General features: G+C 42.5%; 1 protein-coding gene across 3 annotated transcripts in view; it reads right to left on the bottom strand.

The window, feature by feature from the left end:
- The window catches only part of glsb (glutaminase b), a 62,421-nt gene that overhangs the window by 13,973 nt on the left and 29,089 nt on the right, over positions 1-19,359 (bottom strand). For all 3 annotated transcript variants that reach the window (XM_056289055.1, XM_056289056.1, XM_056289057.1), the window contains exon 13: positions 8,612-8,743. In XM_056289055.1, the coding sequence (XP_056145030.1) occupies positions 8,612-8,743 (132 nt within the window). The remainder of the gene's footprint in view (positions 1-8,611; positions 8,744-19,359) is intronic.

Here is a 19,359-nt window from a genome sequence, read left to right as displayed (position 1 = left end):
AGCGAGAAGGAGTGTAAATCTGTGAGATGAGCAGAGGATAGAGTATGAGGAGCTCTAAATGTTAATAACAAAATTGTCTCAATTCCTGTGACACAGGAAGCCAGTGTAATTGAATCAGCAGGGGAGAGACATGTTCAGTGGACTTTGAATGTGTAATAATCCATGCTACAGAATTCTGGATGAGTTCAAGTCGGTGAATAAATTTGTTGGGAATGCCTGCCAGGATCGCATTGGAGTAGTCAATGCGTGATGTGACCAAAGCATTGACTAAGTCTTCTGTGGAGAGCTGTGTTAAAGAAGGGTGTAGTCTGGAGATGCTTCGCAGATGGAAAAAGGCAATCAGGAAGACATTGTTTATATGACTGTAAAAAGAAAGGGTACTGTCGAGGGTAACACCAAGGTTCTTAACCTGTGTGCAGACAGGTATGGTGGCTGCAGTAATGGAGAGTGAGCAAATACTAGTTTTCAAGAGTGCAGATTTAGTGCCAATGAGGAATAGATCCATTTTGCTATTGCTCAATTTCAGATAATTGTTTTTCATTCATATCTGTAAATCCTGGAGACAACCACTGGCACAAGCACTTGCTAAGTGGGCTTAGTGGACACAAAGCTGTGTACCATCAGCATAACAGGGAAAATGGATACTATAGTGCCAGCAGATGTTGCCAAGAGGGAAGAGGTAAATAATAAACAGGAATGGACCCAACACTGAACCCTGTGGAACGCCATGATGAACTATGAAGCTTTCTGACCAATAATTCAGAATCTGTACAAAATGTGTCATGTCTGTAAGGTAGGAAACAAACCACTAATACACAGTGCCCCCAACTCCAGTGCTAGTCAGATGATTCATGAGGAGCTGATGGGATATAGTATCAAAGGTTGTGGTGAGATCAAGGAGGATGAGGTTAGAGAGTAGACCGGAATCAGCTGCAAAAAGGAGGTCGTTTGTGATCTTAACCAGGGCTGTTTCTGTGCTATGTTTAGGGCGAAAGCCAGATTGGATTTGTTCAAAGAGATTATTGTTATCAAGGTAGATCTGGAGTTGAGATGCCACTACCCTGTCAAGAATTTTGGAGATGAATGGTAAATTGGAAATAGGCCAGTAGTTTTGGTCATTAAAGTCTAAACCAGGTTTTTTCAGAGTTGGTCTGATTATGGCAAAATTCAGTGAAGGGGGAACTGTACCAGTGGACAGAGAGGAGTTGATGATAGAGGTTATCAGGGATATGATAGAAGGTAGGCATGTTAGAGTTGTGGGAATTGGATCCAGGTGACATGTGGTGGTACTGGACATAGTAATAAGTTCAAAAATGTGATTTACAGTTGGAAGACTGAAGTCACATAGGACAGTGCAGGTTGGACAACTGAAGTCACATAGGACCTGCAGTTAGTTGAGAAGAAGTCACTTAAACAAGTGATGAATCATTTCTCCTAATAAACACTGTCCAAATGAACTGATTCAACTTTCTGTGACTTCCTTACCTTGATAATTGAGCATGCATAAAGATATTTTGACTCATTTAGGCAAGGATTGCCTTAAACTTGTGAGTATGAGCGAATGGCATGTTAAATGGCAGACTACAGGAACAACATCCGGTGCAGACAGAGCAGCATTTCACCTAAGAGCCTGCAAATGAAATCTTTGGTCAAGGGCCACTGAGCTAGCAAGATCCTCCAGAAGGCAAAGAGCCAACTGTTGAACGAACAAATGAGACAAACCAATTTTACCACTGATGCTTTGAAAGCCAAAGAGGAGTAGATCTAACAGAGACTTATGTTGTGTCTAGATGAGACCACTTTCCAACATGTGATTGAGTTCATGGAGAAGGCTCATCTAGCACAGCATGGAAAGTCGAAAACCAGGCAGCAAAAGAAGTTCAACCTACTTGCTGCACGCTAGAGACATTGGCAGACAATGGACGGTGCCCTCAACGACAGACAGAGAGATGGACGCCAGACATGCACCGACAATGTGGACAAGTGGATGAAGAATCTGTCCAACAGACAACTCACCCAGATGGAGAAAGACATCCTTGCTAAGGGGCTGAATTTTGCTCTCATGCCAAGCAAATCCTGCATGTGGAACTGATCACAGCCATTGAATCTGTAACAACAACATCACGGACCCACAAGTGGAGCAACTGTGGACAAAAATTTCAGCCTGCCTCAGGAATGCAAAGCCACCACCATCCAACATCAGCAGAGACGAGAGGAATGCACTCATGACTCTTAATAAGGACAATAACATCATCATCCTTCCAGAAAACAAAGGCAGATGCACTATTGTATTAAACCAGACTATCATGAGAAGGTTATGACGTTACTCGGCGACATAAATACTTATGAACCCCTGAAACAAAATATAGGCAGTGGTTTCAAGAAAAAGGTGATAGATTGTCTGAAGCTGTTATAACAGGACAATGGTATTGACAGAACTTTGTACCATAGATTAAACCCAGGGAAGCTACACCTAGTCTGTATGGTTTACCTAAGATACATAAACGGGGTGTGCCATTACGGCCTATTGTTAGTATGATTAACTCAGTGACCTATAACATTTTTTAAGTTTCTGGCATCTATTCTTAACCCGTTGGTAAGCAGTAACAAACATTACATTCAGAACACTATGGATTTTGTGGATAAGGTGAGGGACATCATTATGGAGGGGGATGAAACAATGGTCTCTTATGATGTTACATCTTCATGTGCGTTCCTGCTGATGAAGCAGTGTAGGTAGTCCATATGAAATTACAAGACAACTCCACCCACCCTTAGCAATAGGACCAACCTTAACACTGATCTAGTGTGTCTGATCCTGAAGCTGTGTCTTCAGTCCACGTACTTCACATACAGGGGGCAGTACTACAGGCGGAAGCATGGGTGTGCTATGGGTTCCCCAGTTCCACCTATAGTGGCCAACCTGTATATGGAGGAAGTGGAATATTGCACTCTGGTGTCCTATCCAGAGGCACCACCTAGCCATTAGTTCAGGTATGTGGACAACACCTGGGCTAAAAGGAAGTCTCAGGGCATACCACAGTTCAATGACCGCGTTAAATCTGTGGACAACCACATCAAGTTAATCATGGAAGATGTGAAAAATGAACAGTTACCCTTCCTAGACAGTGAAATTGCTGTTGGTGATGTGGGGCATTTTATTGTTGATGTTTACCATAAACCAACACATAGTGATCAGTACTTAAGGTTTGACTCTCATCATCAACTGGAGCACAAACTAGGAGTCATCGGGATGCTGTACCACCGAGCTGACAATGTCCCCACTGACACTGCGGCCGGGGAAGGGGAGAAATCCCACATTAAACAGGCCCTGGTAAAGTGTGGTTATCCTAACTGGGCATTTGTCAAAGCCAGGAAGATGCCCAAACAGTGCATCAGCTGATTGAAGAGAGAAGGCCAACAGTTGCCTAAGCGTAAACCAGTGGTGATTCCGTATGTGGCGGGAGTGTCTGAACAGTTGAAACGCATATTTTCAAAACATCATGTCTCAGTTCCTTTCAAACCCCAAAACACGCTATGCCAGAAATCAGTCGACCCCAAGGATTGAATCCCCTGGCACAAACAGAACAATATAGTGTATGTATGCTGCTAAATGCTAGGGGGATTGCTGTGACTTGTACATCGGGGAAACCAAACAGCTGCTGGTGAAGAGGATGGCACATCACAGAAGAGCTACTTTGTCAGGTCAAGACTCTGCAGTCTACAACCATCTACAGGCCAGTGGCCACTCCAGCAAGGATGAGGATGTGCACATCCTTGATATGGAGGAACGATGGTTTGAACGCAGTAACGTGCAGTGAGGTCCATGGCTGGGTAGGCAGAAGACGGCAAGCCAGAGGGTGGGAGGGAGTCAAAATACATCTGTTCACAAAACGCGAGGCCGGTTAGATGTGCCTCATCGTTGATACTGAAAGACACTGTTAGAACAGACTACGCATGCGCAAAACTCCGAAACCATTTACTTTCATTCCACACGCCAGAGAGAGGCACAAGCAGACTCTGCCTCAGCAGCCTGCATTCACGAATGCTAGCTTTGGGAGCAAGCCATCCTGAATAGGGCATGCCTTTTATTGATAAAACAACAAGTTTTACATGATTTTTATAAAATTATTTTTTACAACAATCTTAACAAATTAAAGTTACACAAATAAATAAATAAATTAAAACAAAATTGTAACTATCATGATATTTCATTTTTTTCTTCTTCTTATTAGCCTGGGTGAGGCACTGCCTACCATGCCTCCCCTGACTGCACATCACTGTTTGAACGGGGAGTCAAAGAGGCCATCTTTGTGAAGAGGGAACGACCATCCCTGAACCGGGAGGGTGGGTGGGGGGGGCCTAAGAGTACATCTGTCACCATCTTACAATGCTGTAATTGCAACTATTCCCTCCAATCCTCTATGAATTGTACAAATGGGTCATTGTAACTCTAATTAATGGTCACATCAATTTGCATATGAAACTGATTGTTGTTTTTGGTCGTTATGTCACTGTGCTGTTTATAAGGGCGGGAATACCTGCTGTCAGTTGAGACTGAAAACGTCACTTAGATGAGTGATGAACTGTTTCTCCCAATAAACATTGTGTCCAGATGAACTGATTCAACTTTCTGTTATATCAAGTGAGGGAGATAAACTATCACTGTAGTAGTCCATTAGATCAGGGAATGAGGAGGTGGGAGCAGCAATGGGGTTCGAGGTAATTAAACTGCTGAGATCTTCTGGATTAACATGTCTAATGCCGCGGTATGATATGGTACGATGCACCCTTGATTTACCAAGCAGTAGGTTGGTATTGAATAACACAACTTAAAGGTCAGAGATGGGTAGTTTCGCAGAGGTGATGTTATATGGTGTGATGCTGGAACAGCAAACTAAGTCAAGGATATATATGACCCGTGGTGTGGGTTGTAAAGTTGACGTATTGTGTTAGATCAAAGCATTCTAACATTGCTTTAAAATCTTTAGTGAACAAATTGTCAGTGTTATCAAAATGAACATTAAAATCCCCCATTAGGATTATATTCAGAGGTGGTTAAAACTGTCAAGAGTTGGCTTGGGTGGTTTTACAGAACAGCAGTAACAGTGGGTGTAAATCCATACAGCTTAACAGCCAGCAGTTCAAAGGAAGATTGTCTCACTGTGTTGAGGACGTGCGCCAGCTCTTCCAGAGACATAAGACCAGGAAGGCACCATGCCCGATGGCATATCACCATCCTGTCTGAAAGTCTATGCTGACCAGCTGGCCCCCATTTTCACACTGATCTTCAACAGATCGCTAGAGCTGTGTGAAGTCCCCTCCTGCTTCAAGAGCTCCACCATCATCCCGATTTCCAAGAAACCCCGTATCACAGGATTAAATGACTACAGGCCCATTGCCTTAACGTCTGTGATCATGAATTCCTTTGAGAGACTGGTGGTGAGCCACCTGAAGGAAATCATAGGCCACCTGCCAGACCCCCTGCAGTTTGCCTACCAAGCAAACAGGTCAGTGGAGGATGCAGTCAACATGGGATTGCACTACATCTTCCAACACCTCGACTCCCCAGGGACATACACAAGGGTCCTGTTCGTGGACTTCAGCTCGGCGTTCAACACCATCATCCCAGATATCCTCCACTCCAAACTCACCTGCCTCACTGTACCAGCTCCCATCTGATAGTGGATTAAAAACATCCTGACAGACAGGAGGCAGCTGGTTAGGCTGGGGAAAATCCCATCCAGCACCCATACAATCAGCACTGACACCCCCAGGGATGTGTACTCTCCCCTCTACTCTTCTCCCTCTACACAAATGACAGCACCTCAGGAGACCCATTTGTTAAATTCCTGAAGTTTGTGGACGACACAAACAATCATTGGCCTTATACGGGATGGTGACAACTCTGCATATAGAAGGGAGGTTGATCAGCTGACCCTCTGTTGCGGCCATAACAACCTGGAGCTGAAAATGCTCAAAACAGTGGAAATGACAGGGGACTTCAGGAGGAGCCCCCCCCCCCCAACACTGCCCCCCTCATCATACTCACCAGCACAGTGTCTGCGGTGAAAACCTACAGATTTCTGGGTTCCACAATCTCTTAGGACCTAAGGTGGGCATCCAACATAGGCACAATTATCAAAAAGGCCCAGCAGAGGATGTACTTTCTCTGCCAGCTCAAGAAGTTCAACCTGCCTCAGGACCTGCTGATTCAGTTCTACACTGCAATAATCTAGTCTGTCCTCCACACACATCACTGTCTGGTTTGGATCAATCACCAAACAGGACAGGGACAGACTACAACGGACAATTAAGTCTGTAGAGAAAATCATTGGTGCCAACCTGCCCTCCATTCAGGACTTATACACCTCCAGAGTCAGGAAACGGGCAGGCAACATCAATGCAGACCCATCACACCCTGGTCACAACCTATTCCAACTCCTCCCCTCTGGTAGGCGCTACAGAGCACTATACCCCAAAACAACCAGATATAAAAACAGTTTCTTTCCGTGGGCTGTTATTCAAATGAACGCTTAACACTGTCCAATAAATCCAACCATTTTGTATATACTGTACTGTACATTGTACGTATACTGTTACTCTGTCATGTCCATCTACCTCAGGCATGTATGTAAGTAACCTGCTAACATTTATTTCAGCATCTCTGATATATTCTCTGCACTTTACCACCTCATTTCACCTGTATATAGTCAATCCTTGTGTATATATCTGAAAATTGTTGTGTTGTTATTCTATGTTAAGTACACTGAGAGAGCCATGAAACTGGAGTCAAATTCCATGTATGTGCAGACCTACATGGCCAATAAACATGATTCTGAGTCTGATTCTAGTATAAACAGCTGGTTTAGTTAGCAGAGTTAGCACACTGTGGTCTACACGCTAGTCAGAGCCCTTTGGATGGCTTGAACCTGCTGACCAGAAGGAGCTGACAGTCTTAGCATTGCTACCACCAAAACTGAGGCTATGACAAGATCCACACTTCCTCCCCTCATCCCCATTCCCCCAAACTGGGAATGGGGATGAGGGGAGGAAGGTTTTTGTTTTTTGTTTAATCTGTGCAACTCATCAAATGTAACTTCCATTAGTTCATGGTTTGTGTGTGTGTGTGTGTACACTATGCACATGCATGAGAGAGAGAGAATGTCAGCATTTACCTTAAGAGTTTAAATATTTACATTGTAGGAGCCATTTGGTCACATCTTGTAAGCACTTAATTGGTCCAGAGGTGTCACTCTAATTGCCATGGGCTCACAACAATATAGGTGGGAACATTCATGTAGGTGATAGGTGTTGCTTGACGGAGGGGAGCACAGTTTTTTACTGCTTCGCTGCTGCAGACCACGCTAGGCTGGCAAGCGATACGAGTGTGAGTTCGGAATATTGGACTGTTTATGGATCTATGATGTTTTATAGATTATGGACTGAAACATCGTGGTGAGTAATAAATATCATAACATTTCAACTTAAACAAATCTGAACTTTATTTCATAGACACGCGTAACGCGAAGTGCCTACAAGTGTGTAAATTAGGTGCCTGTCTAGCAACCCCTCAGGGACTTAAAGTGTAGGCTTAGTCTCCACATACTTTATGAAATAAAATAGTGTGGTGACCCACATCTATATAACTAGAGACATTCACCTAAGAGGACAGTGTACCTTTAAGGGAAGAGGTGAGGGGTCAAATAATGCACTTCCGCTTCCGGTACAGAGTTCAGTGTCGTTGTCGAACGTATGACATGCAAAGTTGGAGCTAGTAAACTACCTCGACTACGTCTACTCTCACGTCTCCTGTCTCGTTGTTTTCTAACTCCACAATAGCCTATTTACCTAACTAATCATACTTGATACATACATATACATACCCTGAGAGCAGGATAAGTGGTTTGGATAATGGATGGATGGATCATACTTGAATATTGTAGATCTTGTATTATTTTTCACACGCAGTTACACACTGCCAGTTAAAACAAGAAAGTGGCCGGTCCGCGGTGGTGTAGCTGTCTAAGCATCGGCTTTGTGTCGATGCAGTTGCCCACTGGGGACTGGGGTTCGTGCCCCGGTCTCATCAGATCCGACTATGGCCGGACTCGATGAAGCAGCAATCATTGGCAACGCTGTCTTCGGGAGGGGGGCGGAGTCGGCTTGCGTTCGTCACGTGAATGCGTCTCTGTGTGTGTCGGAAAAAACAGTGGTTCGGCCTGGAGTCGCCTTGTCACGAAAGTGGGGAGGCGGTCTCCTTCGAGACTGCCGGCCGAAGAGATGCAGTTGGCGAACGCATGAAGTACGAGGGTGGGTGTTTGAATTAAAATAGGGATCGATTGGCCACTAAATTGGGAGAAAAAAGGGAAAAATCTGAAATAAATTTGTAAAAAAAAAAAACAAGAAAGTGGCTGCTAAAAAAATTGAGTGGCTAGTAGAATTTGGAATCCACTTGTCACAAAAATAGTTATTTTCCAACCCTGTATGTGTGTGTGTGTGTGTGTGTGTGTGTGTGTGTGTGTGTGTGTGTGTGTGTGTGTGTGTGCGTGCGTGCACACGTCTTTACAGTAAATCCATATGCCCTTAATTTTCTTGGGATATTCCATACCGTGCAGAACTGGATGCCTCTAACAGAGTTGCCCAGCTTGTCCAGTGGTGGTGACCAGCACATGATGCCCATCACATTGGGAACGACCAGTAGGATGCCTCCTGCTACCCCAGACTTTGCTGGCAAACCCACCTGCAACAACAAAAACAGAACAAGCTTTATTTTCATTTAATGTAGAAACTGGAAAACTGTGTATACATTTTTCTAGTTGGAGTGGGGCGGGGGTGGGGGGTAAAATTCATCAGATGGTATTTCTGCTTATCCCACTTGAAAAATACAGCAACTACAGCCCAGTTGTTCATATATCTGATTGAAAAGGGATCATTCTTAAAATGCAAATTGGTACTGATCAGTAGAATTGATACTGGGATCATTGCTTATATCTGGGTCTCACAACCAAAATTTCTCATAGATCAAGAGGATTTTGAAGGAAACACTGGATTACATCTACCATCTACCAACAACATCATAATAACAAATTCCAAAAGTAGAGGGTTGGGGGGGGGGACTAGAAGAGTGCACTTAGTAGAGTAGTAGAGTGCAGATCCCCACCAGGCATAGCTCCCCTTCTCTGGTGCTCGGACTGGGCTACAAATCACCCCTTTTTTCGCCTACCAGAAGGGAAAAAAAGGGAGGCACTGTCTGCGTATCTCACCTTCTCTGCGAAAAACCAGCTGAGGAGTTAGCCCTCAATTGTGGTATAAAATAGGGTTTTCAAAGGGTTTGAATCACTGCAACCACGAGAGATTCTTGATCAACCACTCATAACTGTGCACAAATATTAGGCTGACAGGCCCAGCAGTTTGCGAGATTGGCAGCAGACAGATACATGCACACAAGGACAGAAAAATCAGTATTTTTTTTCTTTCATTATATGGCTTTAGCGCAGTCGACTCAAAGGGAAATATGGAAAAGAAAGCTGTTTTTGAATATGCAGCGCTCAAGCTAAAAAATCTACCAAATAAAAATGTTTTGCCTGTCAGTCTGTGGATGCTAAGCCTCGGAACCTCGCACGAATGTGACCAAGTCTAATATGAACCTGCACTATCCAAAAAGAAAAGGTTTGCTATGTGACCATTATGGTCTATCCCTAACCCTGTCTTTATTTTCATAATATAATAAAGCTGAGTAAACCATTTATGCTCATGCATGCATGACTCAGATCAGGCAGCGACAAGAACATGCAACACTTCATGTTTTGACTGCAACCTAGAGGAAGTTGTTCCTTTATAACTTTCACATTTTTTGGATTATCAAAATTCTTTTAATAACTTTTGATTATGTCACTGCCCGATATGAGTCAACTGTAGATGTGAGTCACGCATGTGAGCATAAACAGTTTACCCAGCTTTATTAGGGGCCGTGCCTATAGTCCCCGGGTCCTATATTCCCCGGGTCCTATGTCCCCCCTTTCGAAAAAAAAAGGGTCCCATATTCCCCGTTTTCCCCTAAAAAGGTCCTATAATCCCAGTTGCAATAGACACCGGGGAACATAGGACCCTCTTTTGGAAAAAGGGTCCTATATTCCCCGCTGTTTCCAGGGGAACATAGGACCTTTTTCCAAATAAAGGGTCCTATATTCCCCGCTATTGCCAATCGAGGAACAAACCGGGGAACTTAGAACCCTTTTTGCAAATTATTTCCTTAACGGGTCCAAAATAATAAAAACTGGGGTCATGGCTGAGTTGTAGGCTACGACAATCTATTCCTCCGCTGATTAAATTAGGCCGTATTACCATTGTTGGCTGTTGTATATCTCAGGCCACCTTGAGTGTGTATCCAAATTCGGCCTAGAGGAGGCTGTTATTTGCTTTATTGTTATTTCTTACCAATATTTACTGCAGTAGGCCTAGTTAGTTGGCTCTCCGGCTCAGCATGGACAGTCGGCAATCAACGCAAGTTTGTCTTGCAGAAGGTCCGCCTACCAGTATAACCTAGCCATTTCCACCTTCGCTCAAAGTTCAATTTGCACAGCACTGGACACTTCAGCCACTTTCTTGTTATTTTGCAGTTCGTTTTCCATATTAAATCACTTGGCAGACTTTCTTTCAAAAAGACTTTAATGATGAACTTTTTAGGCAGAGAACTTAGACCAGGACTTGGAATTTAGGACCAGCACAAAGTATCCATCAACGGGGGCCGCCTACCTTACACGATAGGCTAATTGCCTAATAATAATAATATGTGCTTCTCAAAAAACTAAAGGCTTGTGGAGGTGCTAAACCAAAAACATGAATCAAAGACGAACATCAAAGGATGTAAGGTAACACTCACCAAATGGTAAAAAAATAACAGAGGCAGTCCTCTATTTCACCATTTTATTGTTTGGCATCAGTCATTAAGGTTTCTGAAGAAGACCACCCGGCCAAGTTAATGACTGATGCCAAACAATGAAATGGTAAAATAGAGAATTGTGTCTTTTTTTTCATTTGATGAGTGCTACCTTACATCCTTTGATGTTCTTCTTTAATAATAATAATAATAATAGTAATAGTAATAATATCAATAATAATAATAATAATAAATAATAATAATAACAGCCTAATAATAATAATAATAATAACAATAATAGCCTAATTATAAAATAGGCCTAATAACAAATAACAATTACAGGCATAATACTATCAATAGTAACACTGATAATAGGCTATTAATAACAAAATGCTTCTAGTAAAACCTTGGCTGAAAAAGGGTTGGTCTATGGCAGAAGCCCCCCAGAAAAGGCATGGTCTAAAACAAAAATCTCCAAGGCCTAACTAGCCTAACGTTAAGGCTTTTTTTCTTCTTCAAAAAAGCAAAATGAGTAGTCCTAGTCCATTAGGCTACTCAACAAAGAGGGGCTAAAACCTCTACTCAGCCTATCTGAAAATGTGGTGGCTTACAGCCCTCCAATATGATTCCAAATGTCTGTGACCAGCATCCAGTTGACCCTTGAGCCGCAGGAGACGGGCCTCCAACCTCCTCCACTTGGGCTTCCGCCTTGGGGGAGCATCTCCTCGCTCCGCAATCGAGCACCTGCCGGTAGTGCCCAATTGTGCGCTGGCCCATCAGCGCATGCACCAGAGGGATAACGAAGCCATGCATGTTTCCAAGTACTGTAAAAACTTGGCTGAAGGGGCGGGGGCATGTTCTGAACGTTGCATCCATATATACGGTTCCACAGCCTCGCAGCTTCCTGATGTTTCCCTCTGTGGCAAACACAGCGATAGCCCACTCGTTGTCTTGGTGCAGGAGGAACTGTTCCCTGTCCCATGTTTCAGCCCATGCACCTTCGATGACGACATCCTCAAGTGTAGCTGGAATCGGGGGCGTGACTGCTGCGCGTGCTCTGGCCATAACAGTCCTTACAGACTGGAATCCTTGTGGTGGTGGTCTGTCGCCGCCACCCTGGATTTGACGTTGCCGACGCAGCAGGACCCTTTGCGCATTATAGATCCTTCTGATTGGGACTGTTGGCTCCCTCGCAACTTCTGCAGTCACCCCCTGTCGGAATTCTGCACGGTGCACCATTTCTCCGTCAGGGGGATGCACGTGTTCCCCAACATCGTGCACAATAATGTTAGCTTCCACGTCCTCCACTTCAAATCTATTTGTGATCAGTGGCACTCTACAGTTCCACCTCCAGCACCTCCATCTAATGGTGTCTTTATTGGTGCGGTGCTTCTGATATCTGAAGTTCTCATGTACCAACACTTTGCCCCCTCGATCACCATCCATAACTATCGCCATTGTTTGTCTTCTTGTAGGCTAGTAAGCACATGACAGTGAGTCCACGAGTTATCACCGATAACAACCGATTGTTGCAAATTGTTGCAAGTTGGCGGGCGGTTTAGACATTGGTGAATTTTGATCATGTGGTTTAGAACGCTAGGAAACTTGCGTGCAGATGACCACACATCCACGACAAGTCTTAAATATTTCCAAACTCGAAATCATGTGTGCATTTGGCTATTTAAAAATTATTTTTCGAGCAATATGTGTTTTGTGATTCAGCTTTAGCGTTGTTGATTAGCCTTTCATTCATATTTTGTCAAAAAAGCGTATTCATTAGCCTAGGCCTATGTCCCGTTATTTCTGTAGCATACAGCATCTTAAAATCTTAAGAGAACAGGCAGATATTGTTATTATTTTATTGTTATTACCATGCTATATTAGCCTACTTTATAATTATAAATATTTCAATTATCCAATTTTTAGCATTTCTAATATAAGGCTATATTGTTATTATTATTATCATTATCATCATCATCATCATCATCATCATCATTATTATTATTATTAGGCTATTATTATTGTCAGTATTATTATGTTATTATTATTATTATTACAATTATGATGCTTAAAGGGCCTTACTGAGCAGATGGTTTCTATCTAATATCTGTCAGATGCTTTTCTCAATAAGCTGGTGTGGTTATGATGGGAACGATGGCTTTCTAGGGAACATAGAAAAAGTGGGTCGGAATTGGCCTATTGTCGGTATCAGCCAGCTTTTGCAGGAGTCTATCCCTGGTACAATGCGCTAGACCTCTGGGAGATGGACTGCTGAGGACGGAACACAACACCTATCCTCAGCGCCCAGCACTTCTCGCACAACGTGCTACTCATGCACTGAGTTGGCGGCACCGGGGATCGAACTCACGACCCTGCGATCCATAGGCGAGAGCTCTACCGACTGAGCTATGCCCGGGTACAATTGCCCAAGGAACATAGGCTTACTATATTACATTCAGACACAGACGAGCCAGCTCACCTACTCGGCGAGGCGCATTTTCCTCGATAAGTGACACATTTCACGCATAAATATCAGAGAACTACCGGGGTGGGTTATGCGCCCAAATATAGGCTATAGCCTAATAAGTTGAAATTGGTTTAGTGTCGAAAGTTTCCACATACTTTAGCTAACCTGGACTTTGTGAATTCGTTTTTGTGATATAAAAATAGAAATCGTATGATTCATTGTCTTCTTAATAATCTGCCCTAAATAATGCATTATTGAAAATGCACTTTTTGCGCCAAACAGCGTCAAACCTGCTGACAGGGGAACATAGGACCTTTCTTTATAAATAGGGTCCTATGTTCCCCTAGGGCACCCGGGGAACATAGGACCCTATTTATAAAGAAAGGTCCCATGTTTCCCTGCACATACAAAACGGGGAACATAGGACCCTTTTGGGGAAAAGTGGGGAATATAGGGCCCTCTGTATACAAAAAGGTCCGATATTCCCCGGTCTCATACAAAGCGGGGAACATAGGACCCGGGGACTATAGGACCCGGGGACTATAGGGAGGACCCCCTTTATTATATTATGAAAAAAGGTTATTATTTTTGGTTCATCTGGTGTTCCTCCTGTTTTCGTGCTGAGAAAAGCAGTGAATGATTTGCTGACTTGCAAAATACAATCGACTTCTTATTTACTTTCAAGACTCATACCCTAATATATGTTTGACACTCTTAGTGCCCTATCCAAGTCAACTGGTTGACTTAGATAGGGCGGCGACAGAGTGCAGCATTGGTCAAGCAAGTTATAGGGTGAGTGAAGAGAGGGAGCGGTGGTAGTGAGAACAAACATTTTCAAAGGTTTGAATCACCGCAACCACGAAGAGGTTCTTGATCATACAGTCATAACTGTGCAATTTTTTTTTTAGAATGATAGGCCCAGCAGTATGCGAGATTAGCCACGAACAGACGCACACAAACACATGACCAAAGGATATATTCCCTAAAGACTAAGGTGGAGTAAGCTGTTAAATTTTAATCGAAACGTACCGATTACTGCAATTCAGTCATTTCAGAATGACAGCATTCTGGAAATTTAAACACAAGTTATTTCATTTCTGTTTACCGAAGATATTTGACACATTCCAAAGAAAAAAAAGAAAGATAAATTGACCTCTGAAATATTTTGAATAACTTAAAAAATGGTATTTAATAGTTTTTAATTAAAGTATAATGTATTAACTGCACAAAAGCAGGGTAAGAGTGATCTGAAGTATATCTGTGTCTATCAACTTTCAGGAGTACAACTCTCAACTCCGAATAATCAAGCCTATTATAACTGATGGTAAAATGTCCTTATAAATCCAGAATTTGAAACCTTATCTACATCTATGACAAAAAAAAGAGCATTAAGAAGCATACTTTAATTGTACGAAAATAGTAGCACTAGTTGTTACAAACAGGTTTTCTTGGTAAAAAAAAATAAAAAATAAAATAAAAAAAAAACAAAACCAAAAAAAAACAAAACCAAAAAAACAGATTAGACTGAATGACAGACTGACTAACTCATTTCTTTCGCTTTTCTCATCCAGGAATTATCCTTGTTTACTTTAAGCACCACAATTAAATTAAAAAGTATAAATAATCTTGGCTGCAGAGCCTGTCTGCTCAGGGGCACTACAATAAATAGCGGATTTCAGACATCAGAATTAATTGGAGTTAATCCTGTGCACTCACAGGTGGACACGTCACATGCACATACACACCACTAGCATCTGCCTCACACACTCCCTGGAACTGGAAACTCTTCGATTTACATCCTTCTTGTTAGCCCCCCCTTTTTTCCCCCTGTTTTCATTTTTATCATTATAACTGCTACCCTAACCTAAGATCGATAAGATCGATTAAATTGTCTTGTCGGACACATCAGTGCCTGTTAATGTATCCGTGTCTTTGCAGATAAAAGTTGCCATTTTTTGTTTCTAAGTTTCCTTGTTTCACTTGTGGTGACTGTCCCCCTCTTGGAAAAGCGATGCTGATTTGTTATTTAGCTTATCAAACATGCAGAAGAGGGGGAACGGTGGTGATTATAAATGTATAATAAAAACCTGTGCTCTTGTCACCCCACAGATCATCCAAGTGGTTCTTGATAATTAATAAAGACTGCCTTTGCAGGTGGAGAACCTGAACTCCACTTGCAGATTAACTCTGTCTAGGACACATTGGCATACATATTCCGTGTTGTATTCCAAGCCTGCCAACAGCACAGGTTTATATAAAACAAAAAAAAAAAAAAAAAAAAAAAAAAAAGACAATCCACAAAAAAAATTCATAGTCTAACGTGTGCATAATCTAAATGACAAGTAATTCAGTTTAAGTCTATCCTGTTTTTAGTTTTTCAAGTGTTTGTGATCATTTTTTCATTAAGCAAAATTTGGATTCAATTCATAGGTAAATTATCCAAATGACAACAGAACTGGTGAAGGGAAAACAATATATTAGGGTTGTCAAAATAATGAGTTAATTTCAATTTTCTTACCATCGGAGCACTTCAAGTCTGAAATATCACCTCAATGCAACGCACTTAGCAGCGAGCTCGGAGGTCTGACATGACACAGCCCCTGATGCTACCGTGAGCAACCAGTCTCGTCAAGCCACACTCGAACAGGTGTTTAGACGCAGACAGAGTGAGTCTACCTGTGACAGATTAACCTTTAATCACTAAATGGATTGCAATGTACTGCAGGCCAATGTCAGTGGTCAAAGACGGGGAGTTAGCTTTACAGCTTGCGTCCTCTGACACAATTTATAAGCTGTCATCGAAAAATACAGTTGTATCCAATTGTGTCCAAAATCCACCAGTTTATGACACCGAAAAGAGAGTAAAAGAGGATGTATTGGCGGAAGCCGAATGCTCCCATGTGTGCAGACATGTGGAATGGGTAGCAACAGCAATGTTGATGTTTCTCTTGGCGAGAAAACGCGTTTAAAGCAATAAATGCCTGCTATTCATCAGTTTTGACCAAGCTACCAATCGTACACATTCAGTTGGATTGGTGAAATAGCAAATTGATTTATATGAGATTAATCTAGATTAATTAATAACAAAGCATGTAATTAATTAGATTACTACTTCTACTACTTTCGGCTGCTCCCGTTAGGGGTCGCCACAGCGGATCATCCGTTTCCATTTCTTCCTGTCTTCTGCGTCTTCCTCTGTCACACCAGCCATCTGCATGTCTTCCCTCACCACATCCATAAACCTCCTCTTTGGCCTTCCTCTTTTCCTCTTTCCTGGCAGCTCCATATTCAGTATCCTTCTCCCAATACACCCAGCATCTCTCCTCTACACATGTCCAAGCCCTCTCAATCTTGTCTCTCTTGCTTTATCTCCAAACTGTCCAACTTGAGTGGTCCCTCTAATATAATCGTTCCTGTCCTTCTTCGTTACTCCCAGTGAAAATCTTAGCATCTTCAACTGTGCCACCTCCAGCGCCGCCTCCTGTCTTTTCGTCAGTGCCACTGTATCCCAACCATATAACATAGCTGGTCTCACAACCATCTTGTAAACCTTCCCTGTAACTCTTGCTGGTACCCTTCTGTTGCAAATCACTCCTGACACTCTTCTCCATCCACTCCACCCTGCCTGCACTCTCTTCTTCACCTCTCTACTGCACTCCCCGTTACTTTGGACAGTTGACCCCAAGTATTTAAACTCGTATGCCTTCGTCACCTCCACTCCTTGCATCCTCACCATTCTACTGCCCTCCCTCTCATTCACGCATAGGTATTCCGTCTTCCTTCTACTGACTTTCATTCTTCTTCTCTCCAGCGCATACCTCCACCTCTCCAGGCTCTCCTCAACCTGCACCCTACTCTCGCTACAGATCACAATGTCATCCGCGAACATCATCGTCCATGGAGACTCCTGCCTGATCTTGTCCATCAACCTGTCCATCACCATTGCAAACAAGAATGGGCTCAGAGTCGATCCTTGATGTAATCCCACCTCCACCTTGAACCCATCTGTCATTCCAACCGCACACCTCACCATTGCCACACTTCCCTCATACATACCCTGCACCACTCCTACATACTTCTCTGCATCTCTAGATTTCCTCATACAATACCACACCTCCTCTCTCGGCACCCTGTCGTATGCTTTCTCTAAATCTACAAAGACACAGTGCAACTCTTTCTGGCCTTCTCTATACTTCTCAATCAACATTCGCAAAGCAAACTTCGCATCTGTGGTGCTCTTTCGTGGCACGAAACCATATTGCTGCTCGCTAATCGTCACCTCTCCTCTTAACCTAGCTTCTATTACTCTTTCCCAAATCTTCATGCTGTGGCTGATCAACTTTATACCTCTGTAGTTGCTACAGTTCTGCACATCGCCCTTGTTCTTGAATGTAATTAATTAGATTAAATGTTTTATTAGCTTCACAGCCTTACTTTATATATAGTCATGTTCAAATTTTATTTAGTACAGCAGTCATTATGTTCAATATGACTGAGCGGCTATACAACGGCTGAGCCACCTATTCAAAGGTCACTCTGGTTCATTCCAGAGGTCGACAATGTTTTGTGCAATTGGATAATCCATAGTGGGAGCTTAGTCTGACAGCTGTCCCCATTTGATTTGGCCTATAGCCCAACTGCAGTTGGTAATGGACTAAAATGTAGCAGACCTGAGTCCAATTACCCAATCTGGTTGACTAGAACGTGAGGATTTTAAATAACCAAGGAATTTGCTGTTCCTCGAAACAATCTTGAAATCAAGCCTACATTTTCATCACAGCAAATCAAGAGGGTGTCCATTTATTTAATCAGAAAATAGTAAAATTAGATATGCTTTCATAAAGGGAACACAGTCAAAAAATAGGAACATTTAGTCCAAAAAAAATAGTGAAAATAATAATAAAAAATAAAAACCTTGGCCAAATTCAGATTTAGCAGAGCATGTATTTTTCTTAGTAACTTACTGAAACCACATATGGCAAACTTTACCTATTCACTTAACACACTAACAGTGACAAACACTTGGCAAGATGATGTTTTTTTTTTCCTTCTACTGTATTGTCAGATACAGTAATGAGTGCATTGGCAAAAGGGCTATATGTTGTGCCATATGAAAACTACATACTGGTGAGGAAGACAACCTCTTTTTCATTAGAGAAGTTTTGGACTGCAGTCCTAACCTCCCCAGTCTTTGACCAAATGAATGCAAATCAATGAAACATGAATTACTACTAAAAAGTTTTTTAAAAATTTTCCTTTTGGGTCCCCGGTGGTGTAGCGGTCTAAGCATCGGCTTTGTGTCGATGCAGTTGCCCACTGGGGACCAGGGGTTCGCGCCCTGGTCTCGTCAGATCCGACTATGGCTGGACTCGATGAAGCAGCAATAATTGGCAACGCTGTCGTCGGGAGGGGGGCGGAGTCGGCTTGTGTTCATCATATGAATGCGTCTCTGTGTTTGTCGGAAAAAGCAGTGGCGAGGCCTGGATTCGCCTTGTCACGAAAGTGGCGAGGCGTCTCCTTCGAGACTGCAGGCCTGAGAGATGCAGTTGGCAAACGCATGCAGTACGAGGGTGGGTTTTTGAATTAAAATAGGGATCGATTGGCCACTAAATTGGGAGAAAAAGGGAAAAATCAGAAATAAATTTCAAAAAAAAAAATTTGTTTTCCTTTTTAATTGTCCAATACAGCAACTGAAGTTATAAAATTAATGGGCTGTACCCCAGTTACAGGTTAAAAAAAAGTGTCCTATTTTGAGTAATAATAAAAAAAAACATTTCAATATTGGCTACTATAGCCAGACCATTATTTTATGCTAGATTCAGCTTAAAATACTATGTAAATGTCAGGACATTCTTACACAGGTTTTATACTCCCAGACCCAGAGAATCAGGAGCACACGGATGGTAAAGGACATTTCTAAAAGTTCTACATGAGAAGTTTCTAGTCTGCTGCAGAGAGGCCACTCTTCATTTAAATACGCACACTTTTTTTTTTTTTATAAATTTATTTC

The sequence above is a fragment of the Lampris incognitus genome, chromosome 11, assembly GCF_029633865.1.
Source record: "Lampris incognitus isolate fLamInc1 chromosome 11, fLamInc1.hap2, whole genome shotgun sequence".
Taxonomy (NCBI): domain Eukaryota; kingdom Metazoa; phylum Chordata; class Actinopteri; order Lampriformes; family Lampridae; genus Lampris; species Lampris incognitus.
Note: the sequence above shows the minus strand (reverse complement) of the source record. Positions and strands in the feature narration are given on the sequence as shown.